The sequence below is a fragment of the Thermobia domestica genome, chromosome 1 (assembly GCF_964235325.1).
Source record: "Thermobia domestica chromosome 1, izTheDome1.hap1.1, whole genome shotgun sequence".
NCBI lineage: Eukaryota > Metazoa > Arthropoda > Insecta > Zygentoma > Lepismatidae > Thermobia > Thermobia domestica.
The window spans coordinates 133,689,819-133,715,558 of NC_137454.1; the positions used below are offsets into that span (position 1 = coordinate 133,689,819).

At 34.6% G+C, this 25,740-nt stretch overlaps 1 protein-coding gene across 14 annotated transcripts in view; it reads right to left on the reverse strand.

Moving 5' to 3' along the window:
* The window catches only part of LOC145689315 (nucleolysin TIAR-like), a 1,166,854-nt gene that overhangs the window by 314,160 nt on the left and 826,954 nt on the right, over positions 1-25,740 (reverse strand). For all 14 annotated transcript variants that reach the window (XM_081763493.1, XM_081763481.1, XM_081763496.1 and 11 more), the window contains one exon: positions 949-1,036. In XM_081763493.1, coding sequence (XP_081619619.1) covers positions 949-1,036 — 88 coding nt within the window. The remainder of the gene's footprint in view (positions 1-948; positions 1,037-25,740) is intronic.

The following is a 25,740-nucleotide window of genomic DNA, read 5'->3' on the forward strand; positions in this document are numbered from 1 at the left end:
AAAATAACTACAGCGACAGGATGTGGGTTTTAACATATTTAATATCGAATACATGCATACTGGGCTAACTAGAATTTTGAACAAGAGCTCAAATCTAGAATTTTCGCTTACTATAATTATTATTACTGTTTCTGATTGTAATAATACTGATGGTAAGTTATAAATTATCAACCGACTTCTAGTTTATATTACAAGACTTTTACATGAATAAAGCATAGTCAATTTCTTTCTTCAAACTTCATTATTTTTTTTACAGTGTTTTACTAATCCTAATAGGTGTAATTTATTACATGACTTTTTTTAAAAACGTAGTTTAGAAAACTAAAAAAAAGCAGACTGGCTAAATTACATTCTCTATTTACCTGATAAAAAGAAAAGGAAAACTTCAAGAAAAATATAAAGGTTTGGAAAATAATACAAATTTCTTAAAGTCATGAATGGTACAAAAGAAGACTGAGAAAACGATCTTAACAAATTTCTTCAGAAGAATAGTTAAACTCGGTTACATCATCATCATCTTCTGCTACACTTCGTCTATTGCATCAAATATTTAGTGCGAGTAACTAACTATTTCCTCATAAGGCAAGTGTATTTTATACCATGCTTAGAACAACATTCACATATGCATCAAACTCCTATATAACTTATCTCAAACTCGTATCTGTAATATACGCTTGATCGAGTGGTAAAACACTTAAACACAATGCCTGATACTAATATTATGTTTATAAGTTTGACGATGACACTATTATTTTTAATTTACTTTTGGTGTCGATATAACAAAGTTCAAATGCATTAAGATCTAACAACAATCCATTAATTCTTCCCTCCAAAACATGTGTATTATTAAATTATCCACTGTGTATGAACAATGTGGATAGCACCAAACCTAAGCACGAACTGGGGAAAGGGTAAATATTGAACAATAGAAAAACTTGTAGTACTTACGAAATTTCTCCGAAAGGCGCAAAAGCTTCCCTAAGTGTCTGGGTTTCTATTTCCGGGCTTAGGTCACCAACAAATATGTGATAATGTTCTGAAAAAAAAGAAAAAGAAAAAGCACATGAGATATTGCAGTACAGAAAGAAAAGAGCAAAACTAAGATCTCACATTATTTAAATTCTCACAGTATATAAAACAACTACTGAGTTAATTCCAATATAGACTCTTCTCTCTCTATTACTTCCCTGGTTACATTTCTTACTCACTTTAGAAGGTGACCAAATAATCTTAAGACCTATGAAATGTTCACAATTCATTCTTCACTAAAGTGTACGACGATAATGGTTCAACATGCATGTTCACTTGATTTGAATTCATAATTTCACACTTTCATTTCTGAACAATTTTGTATGCTTTAATACTATACGAACTATCTTTTTGATCCTCGAAAACGATAAAACGATTATCACATCAATTAAACACAAATCTACACCATTGGAAATATGTATTTGGCCTACTTTTTAATATTCAGAACAGTTTCTTCAAGTGCTACCACCAAAAGAAATTTGAATAAGTTTTTTCTCTCTTTCTTTTCGTAAAGAATCGTCCAAAATACTTGTTCTTACGAATAATTCGTATACCAGGCGAGAATATGATAGGAACTCTCTCTCTAATGCCATTCTGCAATAATACCAAAAGTTTAAGGGGAGAGGGTCTAACAAATCACTGCAAACGGTATAATTTGATTTCTCACCGAAGAAGTTTTTAAACAGGTCACGAAAGCGCTCCACTTGTGGAAACATTATCTTTGCAATAGTAACTTCCCGAAGTTAAGTCGTTGCATCAGAGAAAGAGAAGGGAGGTGAATTTCCGGACTAAAGGAAGTATCAGAATGTCGTTCAAGAACGAACTGACTGACTCTCTTTAATATGTATACATATGCGACATCAGCATGCAAACGGCCACGTCTTCCTCCCATAGGAAAGAAAAACAAACAAAAAAAAATCCTTTATTGCAATCGAGGATTTAAGAAAGGAAAAGAAAAAAGGATGAACTTCCAACAATCGGTAATTTGCCCACTCCTAAACCGAAATAAAAAGAAGGAATATTTTCGTAATATTTTTCTAAATGATTTCACTGCCAAAAAGAGACACCGACAGTCCGGCAACTGAAATGTTCTGGAAGGTGTGACGTTAAAGACGAGGTAGAACTCTCATATTCGTGTGTTCGCATATAAAACTGAATCTGGAATAATTTTCGAGTCACAATTTGGAAACGGTTTCACCGCAACTTCTCCAACGTATGTGTGAGAGAGGGAAGGAGAGGATGAAAATATTTTCCTCTCTCCCTTATTCCAAGAGGCAATGTTGCCAATTTTATTGCTGGTATTACTACTACCGCGAACATCACTAACACACGTGCTAAAAGGAGAAACGAAAGATACTTTTCCCCTTTCTTCATTTTTGATATAACAAGCTTCCTGATTTCACGGGGGATATACGTTAAAAAGAAAACAACGTAATACTACTAGAAGCACAGTTTAGAATGCGCGCTTGTGCTAACCCCATATTATATATATATATATATATATATATATATATATATATATATATATATATATATATATATATATATATGCATAAAACTTCCATCTCAGTAAGTCTTCCTCTTCACTCTTGTGATCTTTACTCACTTTGATCTATAGCAAGAAAATGTGAAGTTTGGCAACAAACAAGCGCGAATCGACCGGGCTGGGTTCGAATCATCTACTAACGACGCAGTCACCGATTTGCTCAGTCACCCACTTGGAAAGCGACAGGCCTTGACTCTTTCAACCTTCCAAAAGAAGGAAAAAAACTCAAACCCCCAGGAAAGGAAAAATGAGGAAAAATCATCCAGTCTAAATGCTGACAGAAACAGCTGCGAACTTTTCTTACTATGGTCACTGAAACCTTACAATACCTCTTATGACTAATTCAATACTAAATAACATCATACATATTATTATTGTTATTTTATAGTGAACATTAGTAATGTGAAAATAACTGTTCTCATCTAGATAGAAATCTGCGTCATTAAATTTTCAGGAATAAAAGACAGTGTAACATACTTTCTAATAATACAAGTTGGAAGGAAAATATGAAATTTTCTTGTTAAAAAAAGAAAGAAAAAAAAGGAATATAAAAAAGAAAAAGGATTATACCAAAAAATAGTTTCGGTCCTTAAAAATTCTTTACAGTATAGTTATTGAGATTTAATATGTGGTCTGTGACATATGAAAGGAAGCCTCCTTACTATATTAAATTACGTCAAATCATTTCCAGTGAGTACTTTCTGGTAGAGAACCAACAGGCAAAACGGTACTTTGCAACTATTCAGAATAGTAGTGCGAGTAAAAGCGTCGTTTAAAGTACAGAACAAAAGAAAATCTTCAGTTTAAATTTCCGCTATTATATGATGTAAATTGAAGGAAAGAGACAAAGGTGAGAAAGTGGGAATAATTTTAAGAAAACCCATGGATAAAATAGTTCATAATGACAAGTTACACATGGCTTGAACAGATTTTAAAACCCTTACCCCAAAGAAGAAAGCTTCACCAATGAGGCATCGTGACTTCCAAGACATTTCAACTACATACAGTATAACTGGTAGCCAATTGAAGTCCATGGAAAAGGGTGTAGAAGGTTACAACACGTAAATATTAATTCCTCCATTTTATTCACTAAATACCCATATTGTACAAATATAAACAAATAATTGTACGTGTATCGTATAAACAAATAATCCTTTTATAGCCAACAAAATTTAAAACGAGAAAGATTTTTTTGTTGAGTTCTTTCAGATAGTACGTAACTGTATTCCAGAAGAATCCACCAACGGATATTTATATTCTAATAGTTCTGAAATATCTTCAAAAATAGTTTTAAGAGAGAGAATTATTGATTTATAGTATAAAATCACCCTAAAAGATTCTATTCTTTTAGGAATAACTTTTCAATTATCTTTATGAAGCGCTGTCCAAGTATTGTGTGTGCCATTGTTAAGATCATGCATTTATCGCTGTTCGGAATACGTATGTAGGTCACCGTTAGAAGACGGACAAAGGATACAATCTGCTACCTATTTATTATTAATAATAAAAAATCATGTGTTTGTCATCTGCTTTTCGCATAGAAAGAAGTGATCTAAAGCCAACCAAATTTTGTATACAGATAGATCTTCACTAGATCTAATCACTTAGGAAGCCCTTTTGTTTAATTTCGGCTTCGGGGGCAGAGGGATTTTCCGGGGGATGAAACAGGATCTACATTTTTTGACTGTTTTCTGTACGCAATCAACTTTATTTTGGGGGGTTACGGGTGAGCTTAATTCACGAATCCCTGCCGCGACTGACGTCAACGAAGAATTAGGATCGTGGCAGAGATTCGTGAGCTAAGCTCTAACAGCAGAGGAAAACCACCGGCTAATGGAAGGCTAATGGAATGATTGTGGAAAAATCCTACTTCCTCTCATTCATCTATGTTTTGAACTTATTCTTTTTATTCAAGTTCTGAATTAAGATGACCTAGCAACGACGGGTATAATAATAATAATAATAATAATAATAATAATAATAATAATAATAATAATAATAATAATAATAATAATAATAATAATAATATGTGCATGTGTGCCATCAGTTTTTCGCATAGAAAGGACTGACCTAGAATCACCAAATATTGTAAACAGATCTTCACCAGATCTGCTCACATACGAAGCCTTTTTTCGATTTTAGGTTCGGGGGGATCGGCTGTTCAGTTATGAACGATTTTTCTGGTTGAAAATTTACCAATTTAATATGCTACTGGACACCTTAACTGTATGCAATCAACATGACCCATTGGGGATGTAAGCTTACATAACAGGACAGGATAAAGGTGTTGCCCTTCGGTATTCATACTGACGTAGTCTCAGTGTAGGAGAGGATAAATATCCAGGCAATGGAATGATTGTGTGGGACATTCCTTTTAAGACATTCTTCCTCCTTTTCTATCCAGGTTCTGAATTAAAACCCGGCAAAGAAGAGGCTTACAGCCACTAGTACATAAATAAACAAATAATGTGTTCCGGCAGTAGAAAAAACTATACATTATTAATGGAAACGACCAATATACTTCTTACCATTTTAACAGTTAAGTTTTTCCAATTTTCTTGGAAACTATCCGTGAGAAGTTACCCTCAAGCATGTTATTTTATTTACCTCAATGTGATCTATTGACTGATATATTGGCTTATCTTTGAACGCTATTATGTAAAACAAAAATAAAGTATATTATTAATTTTGGGCAATATCTCATCCATACTGTGTACTGTCGTGTTGTTAGTGTTATAATGAAATGTTTGATGACAGTATACTTCAGTTTTATCCTAATTGATGACATGGTTATCAAACAACATCTATTTCAGATTTACGGGGGTCGCAGTGGCTCAGTGGTAGAGAGTTCACCTCTGGTGCGTGAGATCCTTGGTTCGATTCCAGCACGCGCCAAGCGGGCTTTGTGATAGACGAACACCGTGTGTGTGTGGGTTTTCTCGGGGTACTTATGTTTCCTCCCACTTTCTTCATTCCACTATTTCATACATTTCTTATTATCACCATTTCCTTTAGCCTGTAAAGCATAAACGTTGGACGTAAAACGGAAAGATTTCATTTTGCCAGATTTACCAAAAAATGTAGTAATTTTCTCAAATTACGTTTATGCAGGGGTGCCCACAAAAGGGGGACTATGACGCAAAAACTGCATCATTGAAATATTTGGGGGGGGGTAAAATTATATAAATATGTTTGAGGGGGTGTAAAAATTAATCGAAAAGATTTTTTTTAATGGAAGAACACCTACGGATAGACAATTGGGGGGGGAGCACCAATGGTTTATGTATACCTCCATCATTTTGTTCAGCTCAATGAGAGCTTTCGGTTGGCATCTGAATGATCTTGAGACATTCTTTATTTTCTGTTGAACGTTATATCGTAGAATTGAAGTTTACACGCGATTATGATCCAACATATTTATTACTTTAGTTTTCCAACTTACACAACAATTAAAAAAAATAAAACTTCAGTACAATCAACAGGCAAAGTTCATACCTCCCTTCTCTTTCTCCAGTACTGAGGTTAGCAATAAAAATGAAACATCGAATTTAGCTTTCAGTAACTTGCGGATGATTGTTTCCGGCAGAGACTCAAGAAGAGCGAACGTAGTATGGAAGTATGCATTTTTGGTAGCGACTCCACTACTATTAAAATAAAATAAAAATAAGTAAATGAAAATGAAGTTGCAACTAATTAAGTACAATAATAGATTTCGTACGATAAACGAAGATACTCACGACTCAACTCTTTTTAACACTCTTTTTCTCTTACATACGTGTAAAAGACTTATTGGCTTAAGAAATACTACTTAACTTACAGATTACATTAACTCGTTACCTTAACGGATATTGCTTTGTAAAGGAATGTAACTAAACACCAGACAGATGGATAAGTTCTAGACGCAAGATGTGAGAGGGAACGAAGTCAGCTTTTCCCCACTCGCGGTTAGGAGTATTTTCACAGAACAGGCGAGAGAACTAACCGTCCTATTACATGGATGGATCACCGGATTCCCAGGCCAATCTATTTATATTCCACCAATTAGTCCGAACAACACCAACGCTGTAATAGAATTATTGCGGGTAGACAGAGCCTTATTAATCGTTTATAACTGGTCCACTGATCGAAGACAACCAAAAACAATGGCTCGTAGTCGATCGATGAAGTCTGCGGGTGTTCAAACGTTTCTCTACCTTTCTCACCCACTCCTTTCCTCCTTACACAAACACTTTGGTTGGAGGTTAAACATCGATCTTCCACAAACTCTTACCATGTTCCGGATTCCTTTTTTTTTTTTTTTTTCTAACAAGAAAGGACTATCAGCGTTACTAGATTATCCTCAATACAACTGAACCAAGCATGCCTCCACAAAATGCACCTCAAGTAGCTTGTCACCAACACTACGCAACGATATTTGAAGAAACTTGTACTCAAATCCATATACAATTTATTCTTAACGTAACTGTCAAAATAGAGGCTTTGTAATAAGCTCTCTCTCTCTCTCTCATGCATGCATACACACACATATATGAGAGAGAGAGAGAGAGAGAGAGAGAATTTTCTATTGCATTTTAGTGATTACATGCAAGTAGCCCAAAAGTACGATAAATTAGAATGAATTAAATTTCTCCTCTTTTTTCTTTTCTTTTTCTTTTCGTTTCTTTCTTTTTTTTAAAAGAAAAGTTCAGACATATAACGCAAAGGAACTTTTAAATTCTAACCCGCTGCGTGATAATAGTATTCTCTTGACATTTAAAGGAGATTGTTATGTATTAAATAAAAAATATAAAAAAACAAAGAAAAAGAAAATGATAGACAAATTTAGGGGAAACAAGATTCACCACCACCCAGACTAGAAACACTTTTCTCAGAGCGATATAATGTTTGTTTAAAATTCTGACGGTGTAAATTAAACAATGTCGCAGAGTTCATATGAACTGATGACAGAACATTCTCAATAGAGAATACACCAAAAATATGAACAAACAACAACAACAACAAAAAAAAATCAAAGATAATGTCTGTTGAGAGTGAAAATATAGAACTACGCACGCAAAATAAAATTTAAAAAGTGTAAGGATACAAAGAGATGTTAAAATTTGTTCAGCTTTATATTAGCTTAATGGAGTCTAATAAGTATTTTAATGATCATTTATTGAAATTTTAGTGATTTTATAGAAAATTGTGAGATTATTAATAATTTCATATTTTGAAGTATTGTGTGAGTGTTTGGTCCTCTTTTAATAAAAAGATCGTGAGAAAACTATTTGGTTTGGGACTTTGGATTAATAACAATTTGTAGTTTTCACAACTGTACAGATACACTTGCTCTATCGATATCTCCTTTCTATTATGATTGATAAGTCATGAAAACCACATGTGAGTTGTCTTGATTTCAGCTAAGACTGTTTCAAAAACTACAAGAGCGCACATTCCTCCAGATGCTAAATGTTACCTAGAAACTCAATTATCTACCTCTCTGTTCTAATATACTGTACACACTGATGATACCTCATTATATCCCGCAACAGAACAAAACCAAAACTCATTTTACTGCCATCTACTACACATAATAGCACGTTAATGTTACTGTCGCTGTGACAAGTACAACCACGCAATGACAGGTCATTAAACACCATAAATATATCGTATTATATAGTTTCATCGATACACTGTAGTCATTTTAACAGTCCAATAATATTTACTGGCTTGCACAACTAGTGCTTAGTACCCGAACTTTAAGTGCTCAAGCGAATCCACAGAGAGAAAGATAAAGAGAGAGATGGCACAAGTTAATTACACAGAAATATTGCATATTAGCATGCAGTATTTATTTTAGCTTGTGATACCTACAATATAGTTTTCAACTTTAATTGCTATCACGATTAGCGTGGGGTAATTGCGTTTGTTAGTTTTAAATCAACGACATACTTTACTAGCCTAACTCTTGATAACGTGCCATCTTCTTGCTAGTTATTTCTGCTGTATGCTTCCCTAACCCAGCACCAAAGCAACTCATCTTTCAAAGACGCCTGCAACGGACACGACGAACTCGGATAATCGGGTAGCCTTCCCATGCAGACACCAATGGAAAAGCGAAGGGGAAAAGTATTTTCTTCCTTTCTTTCCCGAATAAAAACAAAGAAATATCTACATTAAAAATAAAACACACGTTGTAATTTTCTGTTAGTCATTCTACGAAACTGAGTTTCATATAAATAGACAGAACTAACTGAGCAATGAGTTTACCTAGGTATAGCTCTTATCAAGCGTTCAGTTTAATTTCCTATGCTGTTGTTTATCTCATTCACTTGTATGTTCCTATTTAAGAGAACTATACTGATAATTTCGAGTAAAATTACAAGAAAATATCGGAAAATGTGCTGAAGGACATCTCAGAGAAATAACATTCAAGCATCTTTAATTTTACCGAATTCCTCATATAGTTTGATTCTAATTTAACATCGGCATAGCGACTGGGTATCTGACAATAGTTTGTTGGATTTTTACAGAAAAATCATAGAGTTCATCTTCCGAATGTTTCGTAGATTCTCCTGGACAACAAATACTATTTCTACATAGAATATTCGGAAAAGTTTACGTTTCTAAGTCGTATTTTGTCTGCACCTTACCTACCATCTGAGGTAAAAGTTTATTTATGGTGAAGGTACCTATCTGTTTATTGAATGAAAGCTATATTGCAAAAATATAGTTCTCATATGTATGAATGCTTGCAACTTGCTATCGTGTCTATACGTTTTAAGAAATTCGTAAATTACGAATTAACAATTTACGAGTTTCATTTTCAATGAAATATTCATGCATTGAATCAACTACTACCGCAATAGAATTTACTCTAAAAGCTTGACCCGTGGCTTATCAAACATAGAAACTAGATTGACTGGAAATTTAATAGAAGCGGTGGAGCATTATTGCCCCGAATCTAGGGTTAAAACGATAATAACCTATTGAACCTTAATACAAATATACCAGTATCATTAATTAAATATCATGAATAGGTATTTAAAAAAAACTGTATTAACCCTTAGAGTACCAAGCCTAAAATGTTACGTAAAGTACTAGGCCTGGGTCATTTTGACCCAGGCGTGTTTTTTGTTAAAAAAATATATCAAGACGGATTTAGGGAGTTAAAATTTCCAACGTACAATGAAAAGGACAATATACGTGTTCGTTCTTTATATTTATACGTTGTAAATATAAAGAGTAAATTTTATACGTTGTATACACTGTCAGTGGCGGAACGTGACACTTTCAAACAATACCTGAATTATAGTACTGTAACATTAGAAATTTATACACAGAAATACTCTGTCTTTGTTAGGATTAATTCCTGTCTCGCATGGTGTTTTGATTACACCTGGCAGTCTTTGCAGAGCGGTTCACTGGTGCAGTGCTTTGCATGTAAACTTGTGGCAGATTGCATAATTTTGAGGGGTGAAGAAACACGTGGCTTCTGGCTTGCTATAAATAAAACCAGATATTGTAGGGAACTGAACAACAATATAACAATTGTTGAGAAAGAAATGTACAGCGGTAAGTGTAGAGGGGGAAAAGGATGGCAAAAAAGAGTTTGCTAAAATAAAACTTTCTACTACTTTCACCCCCCAAAGAGCTCGATAGAACGGGAAAGTGATTGTTGCAGGTAAAATAAAAAAATACCGTTTCAATTAGCCAAATAATAATAAGTTAATAATAATAATAATAAGTTAATAATAAGTTAATAATAATAATAATAATAATAATAATAATGATAATAATAATAATAATAATGATAATAATAATAATAATAAGTATTTTTCTGTGCCGTGCCGCGGAGTACCAAGGCTGGGTCAAATTGACCCAACTACACTTTCTGCTATAATTTTGGGTATTTTGTTTTTATTTTATGTATGAATTCTACTGAAATGGTTTCCAAAAGTAGAAATGGTTGTTAATGGAGGAATACCTAAAATATTAGCTCACTACGCCTCTTTGAAATGATAGCATTTCTTTATAAAAGATCGTCTGGGTCAAATTGACCCAGTCTTGGTACTCGAAGGGTGTATTAAAAAAAAAAACCGTACACAATTCTATTGAAAAGAATCATGTCAAATATTTGCTCAATAAAGGCAGATGAAATTCATTCAATCTTTCATTTAATGCAAGTTTCGCTAAGTGTGGCTATGAGTATTTTCTTCGAAGAAACTCCGACACACATCCCTCTCTCAAAGGTTGTCTCAAATGTGAATAGTAAATTGTAATACTGACTTAAAAAAAAAGAAAAAACTCAATTGGCCTTATTGGAAAATTTTTGGAGTTGTTTAATTTTCTTTTACTGGTGGAAGTTTGAATTTCTGAGTTTTACGTCCTTATGCAACACCGAGGTTTCGACGAACAGGACTTACTATTAACGTCCACGAGCGCAACTTCAATCCGGTGCAGATGGCGGATATGCACACCACCTTTCAGAATAGGCCCTTCCCCACTACACTATATCGTTTCCAAGAGAGCTGGATTACCAACAGTCCTAGCTTATGGGTAAAAATACAAGTCCTTCCAAACAGAAGTGGTACCCAGTTTAACTACAATACAGTTCTGTTTAATCGTATTTTATGGGACCGATGGTGTTTCGGTTGAAAGAAAATTCGGTTAAACCGAATAAAGGCTTCATGATATACAGTAGTGTATATCTGATATATTTTCAATGTGAAATACATTGCCAATATGATGCATTCAAAACTGAACATTAGAACTGAACATAACTAAAACAAAGTTTTTCTTTCAGTACAGGCTATTTTTTTTTACCGATTCGTTTAACCTGAAAATTCGATTAATCGGAATTCGGATAAACGGAACCATAGTGCATATTGTATACTCAGGCAAACCTGTTATTCCCTTACCTCAGCTGATATCAAGGTGTAATGTCAGTTCCATGTAATATAAATCAAAATTTTCAATTTAAAAACATATTTTTATTCTTTTTAAAAGAAAGTATTCTTAACGTAAAACTCTTTACACATGAACTAACATAAATAAATAAAGCAGAAAGAAAGTACAAAGATCCAAAGTTGACTAGAATCCTATCTTAAGAATATTAGACGAGGTTTTCGCCTCATGGCTTCGTTTCTGATGGAGACTAACTTCCAAGTCCATAATGCATACGAACATCATCCATGTATTGTGTGTGTCAAAACAAACTTAACCTCTCAGAAGTGAACCAAATCTGCAACGCTTTTGAAAGTCTCTCACAGTATAAGTATTTACCATATTTGCTTACTTCCCACTTCCAGAATATTCCACTTGTGATGCCGAACACGTAGAAGAGAGCAACATCTTTATATGGTGCATAAAGAGAGGACATATTAGTTCTGTAACTAAGATAATATAACTAGGAGAATAAATCTTAAACTAACCTACAAGAAAATACAACAGATACATGAACATGAGAATGTTCAAACAATAGAGTCAACGGAAAATAGCGAAGAAACAACACCATAACAGAGAAAATAAAAAGGAAAGGAAACACGCACGAGACATAAGTTAACCAAAAAGTATTTCGTAGCCAACGTCTTAGTTTACACTTCTTTGTATGTTGGGTTGCTCTTTTCCCTGGCTGTGTCGAAGTGAATGCTTTCCTGAGTCGTATCGGCAGCCATAGCCCATACTCCGTTCCTAGGGAAAGCAGAAGAGGAAGAAGACATTCAACGTTACCGCAACCAAACCAAAATACTCCCAACTTACTGGCTACAGCGGAACTGAGGTGTAACGTGACCTGAAACCATGAACAGGGGAATGAAGCAAAGTCCTGCTTCCAAACGACGCAGCTTTAGTTTTTGTTATTCGTAGCGCCTGTGTACGAAACAAGTTAACAAGAAGCTGCCATTTATTCAGTTTGGAGGATTCCGTTTTTGGTCGTCGTTGGTTGCAGGAGGGGGAGGAAGATGGAAAGAGAGAGAAAAAGAATCTATGGTACGCTTACAGAACTGCCATTTGTGTCCTTATTCGATACAAATGACGACCACTTACACGCAAAATTGCTGCAGCAAAGTTTTGCTTTCACAAAAAAATAATAATAAAAAGAAATTTAGGTGCGTTGAAGGTGAAATACTCCAGCAAATATGCTCCCTGCAACTACACATAAAATGCATAATAGGAGAATTAAATCGTATCCAATGAATGTTCCACAGAAGCCTGTCTCATATCGACGGAATTCGTAAAAACATGAAAACACTATTGACGAATATATTGAATTTTCTGTAACACCAGATCAAGAAGAGTTTTCTTGAAGCACAATGGTAACTGTAATTAACCATACATTATCCACTTCACGCAATTCCTAACCAATTTAAAGTAAAAATCAGTCCCAGACCGTAGTGACGGGTGACTTAGAACAAAAATTAACGAAATCTTAGGGTTCAGTATTTGACACAGATTAACCTGTTACTTAATTGTACTAACCACAAATTGCACCAGCAATTTTATTTTCTTGTAACGGGTTAATCTGTACCAAATACTGAACCCTAAGATTTCCTCAATTTTTGTTCAAAGTCACTCCATCGGTCAAAGTCACCCTTCACTACGGTACTATATATATCAAAGAGCAGAAAGAAGACATCGCAGCGACGAGTTCTGGTAATGTGTAATAATAATAATAAATAATAATCTCAACAACATGACAACATATGAATCACACTAGCTCCTAATAATAAGCAGTCATGCTAACAGATGTCACTACCTGCGAGTTTGTTGTGTAGAACAAAGTCCCTGAATACCAGCATAAAAAACATGGTATGGAGTTTACGATGTTGAAAAAAAATTTAAACGTAAATATTGAGTATTTTAATTAAGCACGGTTTTTAACCTACAGTGTACAGCGGGCCGATGACTTGGGCACAAAAACTAGTAGTAATAATACAGTTTTTAAAAGTAAATATTTAAAGAACAACGGTCCGTTAATTCAACTTCATACAAAGCTTTTCATTCCACAGGTGCATTTGATACTAACAGATGAATCGGATAAATAATTATAATGTTTGCAATAGGTCATTTGATAACTCGCATAGATAAAGTTATTTAACATTGTCTATTGGTGTGAGTACATATAAAGAAAAAGGGGGAGGGAGAACTAGGAAGTAAAAGAGGAGGATTGAGAGGGGGACGAAAGAGCTCTTAGCAAGCTTTGATACGTGGGAAAGTAGCAGCTGACGTTCTGACATGAAGCTTTCATCACACAATTTCACCTCTACTTTCATCGCACGCGCTGAATGATGGGATTATAACTGGCATGTGTTGTTCCCAGACTTCAGCCACAGTGTATCGTCCGACAAGCTCATGCTTCAACTTTGCTTAGTCTTTACTGTAGAAGTATTCTCTTATACAGCTACACAACATAAACGTTAAGAGCTGCAGGTAGGAAAAGAGAGGTGAGCTATCTTGTGCTCAAGTTACCAATAGTTCTTGAAATAAGAAAATATATCATCTTCAATTTTGTTGTTTACTCGGATGTGAGAAAAACATATACACGCTTTTCTTTATTATTACTATTAATAAATTCTACCAATGATCAATATATTTTCTCCTTTTTACTTTTCAGAGAACCATTGACAAAATAAATTTCTCTCGAAAATTCTATTCATGAAAAAATTCACTACATTTATACTTCAACAAAGAAAAGAGAGAAACTTATCAATAAACGTCCACATCATTTTTATTTGATAAATGTCCCTCTCAATTACTTCTTGAAACAGATCGTTTTACAAACGTCAGACCGTCTCCTACTAAATTAGCAGATTATGGGATTGCTTATTCAATACACTATACAATGATTCATTCTAGTAAAGAGAGGCCTAAGTATTTATGAAGTAACAACTCAGATTTTAATTGGTACTCTGTTAAATTGGCTTGTCAAACAACGTTATAAAGTAACTTTCTGTTTCATTCTGAGTCAATCTATTGCAGATATCACCAATCGTGTAAAGAGTTAAATAGACGTAATATACGAATGATAAAAGGTAGATGTGCTACTTTTTTTGAGAATAAGAATTCTACTTAGCATGGAAAATCAAAGTGTAGGGGGTTTGACGTAAATCACATACAAGTGAATGTTGAGTTGATTTTGAGTTTAACGTACTTTTCAGCAGCGAGGCAATGTGAAACGGGACCTACTGATTAATGTAAAATCCAACCACATGAGCTCCCATCGGGAATCGAACCCGTCTCCCACGCCAAAGGCGTGTAGGCTAACCGCTTAGCCATGAAGGAGCTCTACGAGTGAATGCATGTGAAGCTTGGACTCTAGAAGGGGGAAAACGGAGAACATATTCTTTTCAGAATCGAAACTATATGGAACAGAATATACTGTTTTACAGTAGGTGCCCGAACTCATGAGGTCTGAGTTTATAAGCCCAGAACTCACTCCGACTTGACCTCAATTTCACGAAGTACGCGTGAAGTTGAGGGTGCTTGTGTTCCAAGTCATGATGAAGAAATCAGGGTGTAAGCGTGATGTTGAGTAAGCGTAAAATTAGACTGGTGATATGAGGATGGCGTTGAAATGCGACTGTAAGTGTGAGATTGAGTGAATGTGATGTTCGGTTAGTGCGGGCGTAGGGCTCTCCGATTTACAGAATAAAGAACCGGGATATTCTATGAAACTTTACAGTAAAAACCGGGACACACTATGAAAATTTATAGTATACTCGTAGTTATGCGCTTGTTTTGCTGAAATACCAGAATTAATTTAAAAGGTCAACTCCCAAATTTTTTTAAAGCATCGCACAAACGATATTAATGTATGTTTTGGAGAAAAAACGAGACATTTGAAGTTATGAACAATTTTCGGGGAAAAGATTATGTTAATTGCGGACCGTCCCGAATGAATCGGGTCATCTGAGGGTCCTGTGTAGGCATGATGTTCAGTTGATGGCACGTGTGAGGTCCAAATGATGTGAATGTGAGGTCGAGTGAGCGTAAGATTAAAGTGGGTACCTCTACTCCATTAAAGGAAATTTAAATACTACCTGTGTCTTTATCCGAGAATGTGATGCACACTAACACCGTGCGAGTGGGTTCCCCCGCTTCCTTCAATTTTTTTTTCTTCCCATCATTTCATTCATTCTCATCAGCACCGTCTCCTTCAGCCTACATGGTATAACCGTGAGACGTAAACTGAAAGATTCTATTTAATTTGCCATTGGCGCTAAGCACACACAAAGCGCGCACCTTAACAGCTTTGATACGAAGGAACACTTCATGAACTTGAAAATGACGGAATCTGGATCTCAAATTCATCCTAAATGGTCCCATAATCATGTTTTCTTCTCCCTTCGAAGACAACCACTTCTAGAATCACAGAAGTCAGAGAACCTTCATCATAATCATGAAATTCCTAAAAATTTTATCAATACAAAATTTGAATACCAAAAGACTTCAAAAATAAGATTAATAACGGGATTTACAGTTTCGACTACACTGTCTGTAATTAAAATAAAATGGTTCAGAAAACGTCTCTAACTCATTCGATGTTGAAAACTCCACTCGACGAAACAGGTATATAACAGTACTATTTCCCTATATATTGTCTACAATGGTACGTCAATTCTACTGTGATACACTGTAATAATATTATGAACGTACTTGTATAAGGCCATCTAAGACTTTTTTTTGTTTAATGCCCCAATATTATGCTCTGAGGCTGAGGAAAACGAAAGTGGAAGTCTATGAACTGCATTGACGAAGATTTGCAATTTTAAAATGTCCATTTCCTAAATGTGTGTATTAGGATTACTTTAGAAACCTAATAAATACTGCGCAGGCGATTCCTTCTCTAATCACCGCTATGATACGTATGGTAACTATGGAGATCAGGAACTATTTCTCTAGTTACTGTTCCTTCCAGAAAAAAAAAACTTTTCCTTTTTTTTTTTAAAAAAAAGTATATACCTCTATATATGAACAAACTATTAGATTTTTTGTTCTTTTTTCCACAAATGGAATCATTGGAAATGTGGTTTATTCATTACTACGAGTTTGTCAAAATGAAGCAACATACCACTTCTATGAACGAAACTTCTGAAACAAATAAAAGCTGAAAGTCATTAAACTCAATTCTGCTTACATTTTGTCTATTTTCATTAATATGTGCGAGTTCACTTCAAATAAATAATCTATTTTTAAAAAAGGATCTTACCGCATGAACGAAAAGACGAGATAAACACACACACATACAAATTATTGTTTTACTTTTTAAGATAAATTGATGTCCATTGCAGGAAGTTTAAACTAACCTGCAATTATTTTAAAATAAATTCTTTTCTGTAGAATATATTGTAAAGATGCTATCTGCGAAAGAGATGCGGGGATTTCGGAAAAGGACACCTATTTACATATTAGTATTGTGAGTCAACCAGATATCTATTTGACCTAATCGGTAAGAAAAACCTTCGTACACAACACAAAATAGTGGCAATGTAAGTCGTTAATATTGACATATATCACCCAACTGTAAGAAGCTAACTGGCCACATCCTTTTGTGGTCTATGAAACCAGGAATTTCATTTTAAGTTAGCAGCATGGTATCGTACTAAAAAGGTTTTACAGTTTTAGGAAGATAATCATTTTATGTTCACTCTAAATTCTAATTTTCAATATATCCGTTCACCTCAGCTCTGCTGATTTCGAATTTTCTACATAGAGTGTAATCCCACGGAACTCCAGTCATCAGGATAACCAAACAATTACCTTTAATATATTCTATAAATGTCAGCTGTATATGCTTTTACATGCGTATATGTCAACTGTATATGTGCTATCGTAAAAATATAATTTATGTAAGTTTCTTATTCAAATCATCGTTAAAATTTATACTTAACTGGAATTTTTTTTAATTATTTACGATAAAAGTAACCTTATTTTCAACATATTTGGCCTACACTTTTATTAAACTGAAATGATTTCTGCTTTTCTCTCTCTCAACCACTTATGATGATTTTCCCCAATTATCCAGATTTCTTCATATCCACACCACATCTGGAACTCATTACTCTGGAAATTGGAGTTTCATTGTAAAATTTTGAATGAGGAAAGGATCTCGCAACCTACCCTGCTCCACGGCCTGCCTAGTCGCCTCGTTTAGCCCTGCTAGCCAATGTTTACGTTACAGAAGAACTTTAAATTGAAACTTGAAAAAATAAATAAATATGGAAGACAATTGCAGTGTATTTACGCACAAGATGACAACAGAAGAGAACATCTTTAAAACAGCGGAACATAATACTAGGCTACCAACTGCTACTTTGAGAAATTGTTTAGATGGTATTTTGCTACACCACAGCCCTATATTTGAATAAAAGACACGAGACTGAAACAAAATAAGGAAAAAATCTAGATTCTTAATTTTTAGTCCTAATGTATGTAAATAGCTTACTATTAAACTAAAAGTGGTTTCGGATTATTAGCTAAAAAAATAAAAAAGAAGTGAATTGCATATTATTTTAAAAATGAGAAGGAATGACAAGAGACAAGCAGCGGGAAAGGGAGAGCGAGGATATCGAGAGTCAACATTGATAAGTGAAAACACTTTCAATATTGCACTTTCCCCCTCTCTGAGCATAAATGCTTAGATTACATATGGAAGATCCCGATCCCACATAAATCGGAATTTTGGTGGCAGGTGCTATATTTAGAGCACAACCGAGAAGGTAATCCTGTCTGTGGCGAGCAGCGAGCTGGTCTCGCACGACATATAAATTGAATTGGTTTCAACTAAGGCTTGTGTTAACACGTTACTACAGGAATCGATACAGAATAAGCACACAGACTCGCGTTGTAGCATTTTTCTTTTTTTCTTTTTTAAATAAAAAAGTTGATTTAAGCTTTAAAAACAATATAAAAGAAACAGTGTATACAGATACAGAGTACTTAAATTTGTAGTGAGATTAACAGATTATCTAAAAGTTTTGAACTAGTCTGTACACTAGTTTCCTTTCTTTTTGTTTTATTTTTTCTTTCTTTATTTTTTAAGTAAAAACAATAAAACAATCACTATACTCTTCAATTAATCTTGCTGGTTACTCAATTACAGGCTGATGTAATTGCAATATGTATAGCAGTTCTGTACGTCTATCAATCTATACGTTCTATAAATCTATCAATATACACGGTGTATGTCCTTCAATCCACCTAGGGTTGATAGGTGGTCCTGTATTAAACACAATTTTTAAACTTTCTCCCGTCTCCAGATTTGGTTTAATTCGCTAGCTCATATCTCCCGTATTTTAGAAAAAGGGCAACAAAACGTTCGAAATAACAGTATAAACATATTGTTTCTCACTTCCTAAATTCAATATGATGTTGAGTTGATTTTGAGTTTAACGTCCCTTTCAACAGCGAGGCTATATGATACGGGATCTACTGTTTAACGAGGAATCAGAACCACATAAGCTTTCACCGGGAATCGAACCCGGGTCTCCCACGCCAAAGACGCGTGCGCTAACCGCTTAGCCACGAAGGAGCTCTTCCGAAATTCGAGTTTAGCATATGCATGGTAGTAATACAGATTATGTGCAGCATTCTACTACTGAAGGACAGAAAAACAGAATTACAGATAGACTAGTCTTCTAAGTTTCCAACCTTCAAGTTTTTAAATATAAGTATTTGTTAATACAGTGACCGCAATGGGGCTCGTTGAGCTTGGGCACTTACAATGGGCAGGGCCGGCGAGAGCGGTCGCGGGCCCCGGGGCTGAGCAATCCCGGGCCCCTTACATGTTTCCTTATGACTTTTTACGTACTTACCACTTTGGACGGAGGTAGACTAAAATGAACATTAAGACTTATTTTGAACTCTTTATTAGACCATTAATGCGTTTAATTTACATGTTAAACAGTATTGCTATATCTCCAAATAAGTGAATAATAAGAACTCTGAACCTAACCTATGTTCACTGTTCGCTAAAAACAAAACTTCATTAATTCACTATTTATGATTTTGTTTAGACCCTATATTGTTGGTTCTAAGATTTTTGAAGGCTTCAAAACTAAAATGAATAAATAAATAAATAAACAAATAAATAAATAAATATATATATATATATATATATATTCAAATACAATGGTGAGCTCCTCCGTGGCTAAGCGGTTAGCGTACGCGCCTTTGGCGCGGGAGACCCGGGTTCGATTCCCGGCGGGAGCTCATGTGGTTCGGATTCCACATTAATCAGTAGGTCCACGTCTCATATAGCCTCGCTGCTGAAAAGGGACGTTAAACTCAAAATCAACTCAACTCAACTCAAATACAATGGTATCAAAATATAGAAAAAAAGTAACTTATCTATTTGCAATAGCAAAAGTTCTTCCCTAATGCTCAATCAAATGCTCAAAACAAACTAATTTGTGAAGGAAATACAAGAAGAAAGTATTAAATAGTTCATAAAAGTTCAGAAAGTAAATGTTCTCAACCATCCAACCTACCCTGTACTATGTATATCTTTGTACAAATTGTTGCTATAAATAATTATATAGAAGTAAGATATGCAGTTAGTCTTCCTTAACTAGAGACATGAGGCATTAGGCCTAATTTAGTTACTTCAATGAAATATTGCTCAAATTAACTATAGTGGGATTAATAATGTGATATTAATAGTAATTGTCTGTAGGAGAAATTTATTATATGTATTACTACTAGACAACTGTTGCAGTTACAATGTATCCTTTTCTACGTATAGTTACAACAAAATTCCCTTTCTGGCTTTTTTTTTCAGAGCGAATTCATCAATGATAGCACCCAGTTTGGTACACTTGATAAGTTCTGTCTCCACTCCAACAAGCCTAAGCTTGATAATCTGTCTTGACACATTGTAGAGAGTAAAACATTTTTTACTCTATTTAACAGAGAGAAAGAGCGCTCTGCACTAGCAACGGTAGCAGGGATTGTGCCGAATATACGAAGGGCCACTGTCAGATTTAGAAATAAAGTTTCTAGATTCAAAGTTTTGATGTTATTTAGGAGATCCCATGATGAAAGCGTTTTCTCACCAAAATTGGACGAATATATCAATTTCAGGCTATGCAGTTCATCAGAAAGATCATCTCCTAAATCTTTTGGGTATCACTGGACTAGTGCAGCTGCTTGTTATTGGATCTGGTCACTTGTCATTTCTTTGCAAGAGCACAGTACACAAAAATTGCTACACAAAGAGCGCACTTATTGGAAGCGAACTGAGTAAAAAAATACATTTAGTAATTCTTTATCCTCGGCCGCCGGGCCCCCTTTGGGGCCCTGGGCCCCAGGGCTCTGGCCCCTCCTGCCCCCCCCTCTCGCCGGCCCTGACAATGGGCACAAACAGCAGAAGGGCACTTACAATGTTACCAAACTTAGAAGATATAACGAACTAGCGACAAAATAAAAGTACTTAAAGAACTATAACATGAACAGTGTTTCTTCCAGACGTGTTTTTTTTTTTTTTTTTGGAGGAAATGCTCTGAGAGTGCCCCCCCCCCGAGGAGAAAAATAACACGTCTATAATTTAATAATAAATAGATTAGTACCAGCAGTGCCCCCCCCCCCGGAACATTGTTTCTGAAAGAAAACTGAACATGAACACTAACAATGATTCGAATTAAACTGTAACAACAGTAATGACAAAAAATATAAAACAAAAACAAAAAACTTGCAACAATATGATAAAACTGTTGAGACGTTCTCCGAATAGCGCGAGAGATGACATTGGCAAAATTTGATGGATAGAGGTTGAAGACCGGGACACACCCTCGCGTTTTATTGGGTTCTGAAATTGATAAATCTAGGTAAGGCTAACCAAAAATTTATATTGTCATAATAGTCGTAAGATCTAACAGCCTTCCTATTTTGACACACATATATTTTGAACCACATAGGGAAATCTGACATGGAAAGCAAATACAGATTGGCATTAAAAAAAAAGAAAAAGGTCCACACATTTGGATCAGTATAATTTAAATATGAATAAACAAATAATAGCACTGACTGATTCTTTAAACATCTCTTTTCGAAACTAAGACTATAAAGGAATGGACCTATCCTATAAAGGAGTGTAATCTGATGAGCGATCGAACTTCCATACTATCCAATCAGAGAATAAAGAAACCGAAATACAGTACAACTAAAGATCAATCTTACCTTGCAGTCAGACCTTAAATTGTCAGTAATTTTGAAAAATTACATCTATATTTAGAGAACGTATATTTTATTAAATTACATCTATATTTACATCTAAACGTGGATGGAAAGTTCAACACGACAGACAAATTTCAGGAACTGTTTAGTTTTCTTGTGCTGTCTTTCTTGTTTCGGGTGAATCACAGTGACTACAGAAGAAATTTACAATTGTTTTTTTTTTTTTTTCTTGTTGCAGATGAATCATGTTGACTAAATGACAAAAGTGTTTTCTCTGTTTTATTGTTGCAGACGCATCATGCTAATGTAATACTTTTTCGTCAAGATTGATAACCCGCATACTACGTGATATGAGTCAACACCTACAGATGCGTTCCAATAATGGTACTCGCAGCAACTACTAAAAGTGTAATTCCCTATAGCTTTGGCCAACCCTATACAATAAAATGTATGGATTACTTTAATTGTAAAATGTACTCTTTTTCACTAACACGAAATGTCTACAATGGAATAAAATTCCTCTGCTTGTTTCAACTAACGAAATACCACATTATTATTATTATTATTATTATTATTATTATTATTATTATTATTATTATTATTATTATTATTATTATTATTATTATTATTATTATTACAAGAAAGATAACTGTAGTTTTATTTACTGAAATTTTTAAATTTTTACCAAACTTCACGAACATTTTAGAAAGAATTTTATGCTATACCAACGATAACTTTAATAGAATTTTTAACGTTTTTCTTTCCTTAATATTGGTTTACCTTTTCTTGCCCGAACACAGAATATGGCGAGTTCCTTTACGTCAACAAACATGAACCAAACCTTTCTCCTTTCATTTTCCTCCCTATGCTTGAATTGTGGAGAACTATGGTGACGTCGAATGTCTAAGCCTTCCAGGAAAAGTTACAATTAATCTTGGTCAACTTCTGTCCACCGCAACCATGAATGGCAGTGCCGTTGTGTCCGCCGACCTGTGAGAAATCGCAAACAAAGGCAATTGCTTTTGGCGCAAAAGCACCAAGCCACTGGAAAACCGCGTTCCATTTTTGTTTGTTTGTTAACAAGCCAATGGCGATTCTACATTGTACGTTCAGCCCCCAGACTGATGACACACAATCACACAAAAACGAAAATTTCACGCATGACCTATATGAGCTAGTTAATATGCATCCACACATGTTACACGAGTACAGAAATCTCGAACAAGAACTATGATTTCATAAAACACAACGAACTAATTATTATTTGCAATTATTTAATATACGTACTATGTATATAATCTTTTCACATTATAAGAATTTTTAAAATATAAAACTTAATCTAAACCAAATCTACAGTTTAATCTATATTTAGATTATTTTTTAATGTAAAACTATTACAAAGAGACAAAATTAGTTACACTATATCGCATCACTAGTAAAACGCAAACACAATATACTTCGAAATCTTATTTAAAATACAGTGCTTCCGAGAACATTCATTGTGTGCTGTATAAAAGAGTTGTGGATGCAAAGCACTACATGTACTAAGAACACATCAGTGCTATCAGAAGTTGAACAATCTTATATTCGATAATTAGAATAAATTTGATAGCACATGGAGAAACTTTTATCTAAAATATGTTGCTCTGAAGAGTGCGTATGTTTCCTCAACTAATGTTTGGTAGGGAGAAGGGGGACGAGGCGATCTGGCAGTAGATGTAACCGTGTCACTTCTCCATTTACTCCGGTAAATATGGAAAAATTGATTCATGTTACTCAACCAGCAGCAAGAAAGGTTTATATAATGGTGTAATTAATATATTTACGAATCCTCATAACCTGTCTGTGTATTTCATAGGATTTTACAATGGCTGGTGAAATAAATGCAAGGATAGGAATGGCGAAAAAAGTCTACACTATTTTGTCGGACCTTGAATAAAGAGCTGAGAAAAAGGCTCATAAAATGCTTCATGTGGAGTATTGTACTGTATGTGTCAGAAAGATGGACAATACGCAAAACTGATGAAAAACGACTGGAAGGTTTCGAAATATGGATGTGAAGAAGAATGTATAGAATTAGCTAGGTCGAGCGGAAAACGAACGAGAGGGCCTTAGAAATAGTAAGGGAGAAACGAACTATTTTAGATATTATTAACAGGAGGAAGAGAAATTGGTTGGGACATTAGCTAAGAAGAAACTGTATCATGGGGAACGGGTTAGAGGATATGATGGTAGGAAAGAGAGAGAGAGAGGAAGTGAGGGAGACTACAATTATTGGACGACATCAAAACAGAAAAACAGTTTGTGAAGACGAAATCAGTAAAAGATCGTGGAGCAGGAAGCTTCTCAGTTACAATAAGTGACCTGACAATAATGGCCGAATACTGATGATAGATTATGCCATTTCATAGATCTGTAGATTTACGATTTATTTTAGTTCAAGTGCCTATCATGAATTTACGTGTCTGCTTTCCCCTCCGGAACGTTTTTGACCACTCTTTGGATTCAAATGTATAGATATTTGAAAAAAAAAAAAAAACAGTATCGAATTTCTACAACATTAGAGAGTAAATCATGGAAAAGTGCACCTCAATGAAACTACAAAGAAGTATACTCATGTCCAAAATTATTGTCGCATGTCTATAAATATGTTGTAGGAATATAATTTGATAACGAATTAGGCCGGTGTTTCTTATAATGTATGTGTATAATCGATAAAGACATGTATGTGGCAAATTTCATGTCAAAAGAGCAATAAATAAGAACAATAAAACGAAAATAAAACTTTGTCCATTTAGCAACATTTTGTTTTACTCATTCTAATTTTCGTATTTATAACTTTTCCTGTGAAATTTACGACAAATATACATTTCCCGATTATGCACGTAGTATCAGTATTAAAAGTGGCCTGAATAATCATTATCAAATTATATTCTTACAAGGATACAGTTATAGATATGCGACAATCACTTTGGACATGAGTGTATATTTATTCATCCTAACATCAGGTGAAAACGAAAATGGAAAAGATTTTTTATTATTGTCTAACTAGCAGCGTTCACCCCGCTTCGCTGCGGTCACCCCGGAACGCAATAAACTTTGTTACTTAGATAATTTTTACTTTTTCGCTTTCAAGTGATTTATAGCGCCTGTTAGTTATGTTAACCCGCCGAGTCACAGGGTCATGCGGGTTGCATATAAATACGTTTATTTTTATACCTATGATGAACTAATAACAAAGGATTTCTACGTATGGACACCTGAATGATCAATTATCTCAAGACACTGGTAATTGAAAATTAAAGTGATATGATAAAAATCATCTAGGGTCCACATCCTAACAACCCCCCAAAAATGAAAGAAATCGGTTCAGCCGTATTAGCGTGATGAGCGGACAAAGGATTTTTTGTACGTATTGACACCTGATTGGTCAATTATCTCAAGACACTGGTAATTGAAAATTAAAGTGATATGATAAAAACCATCTAGGGTCCAAATCCTAACAACCCCCCAAAAATGAAAGAAATCGGTTCAGCCGTATTAGCGTGATGAGCGGACAAAGGATTTTGTGCGTTCTCTTTTATATATATAGATATGACTTCATATTTTACAAAGTTGCATACAGTATCCTAACTTGACAATGAATTAAAAATTCAACTTAAAAGTGCAAAAAATAACAATAATTTCAATCAATGTATAACAAACACTTACGAACAGCTTCACCTTTAAATTATTCTAACAAAATAAACATTTGTCAATCTTATACAATCAAATGAAACCAGTTGCCTCAAACTTTGGCGAAAATAGAGGAATTTCTCTTCGGAGTTCTTTCAACATATAACCTATTAACACCCATTCCAGTCCACTACGCTTACTACTCCTTTGAGAATTTTAGTAAGTTTCACAGTTCTCTCCCTGATGACGTGTCTGCTCAATTCAAATCCCAAGTTTGCTGCGTTAGTCCCTTGGTGGATCGGCGCTCCCTCGACTCACCCAACCAGCTTCGGGTACTA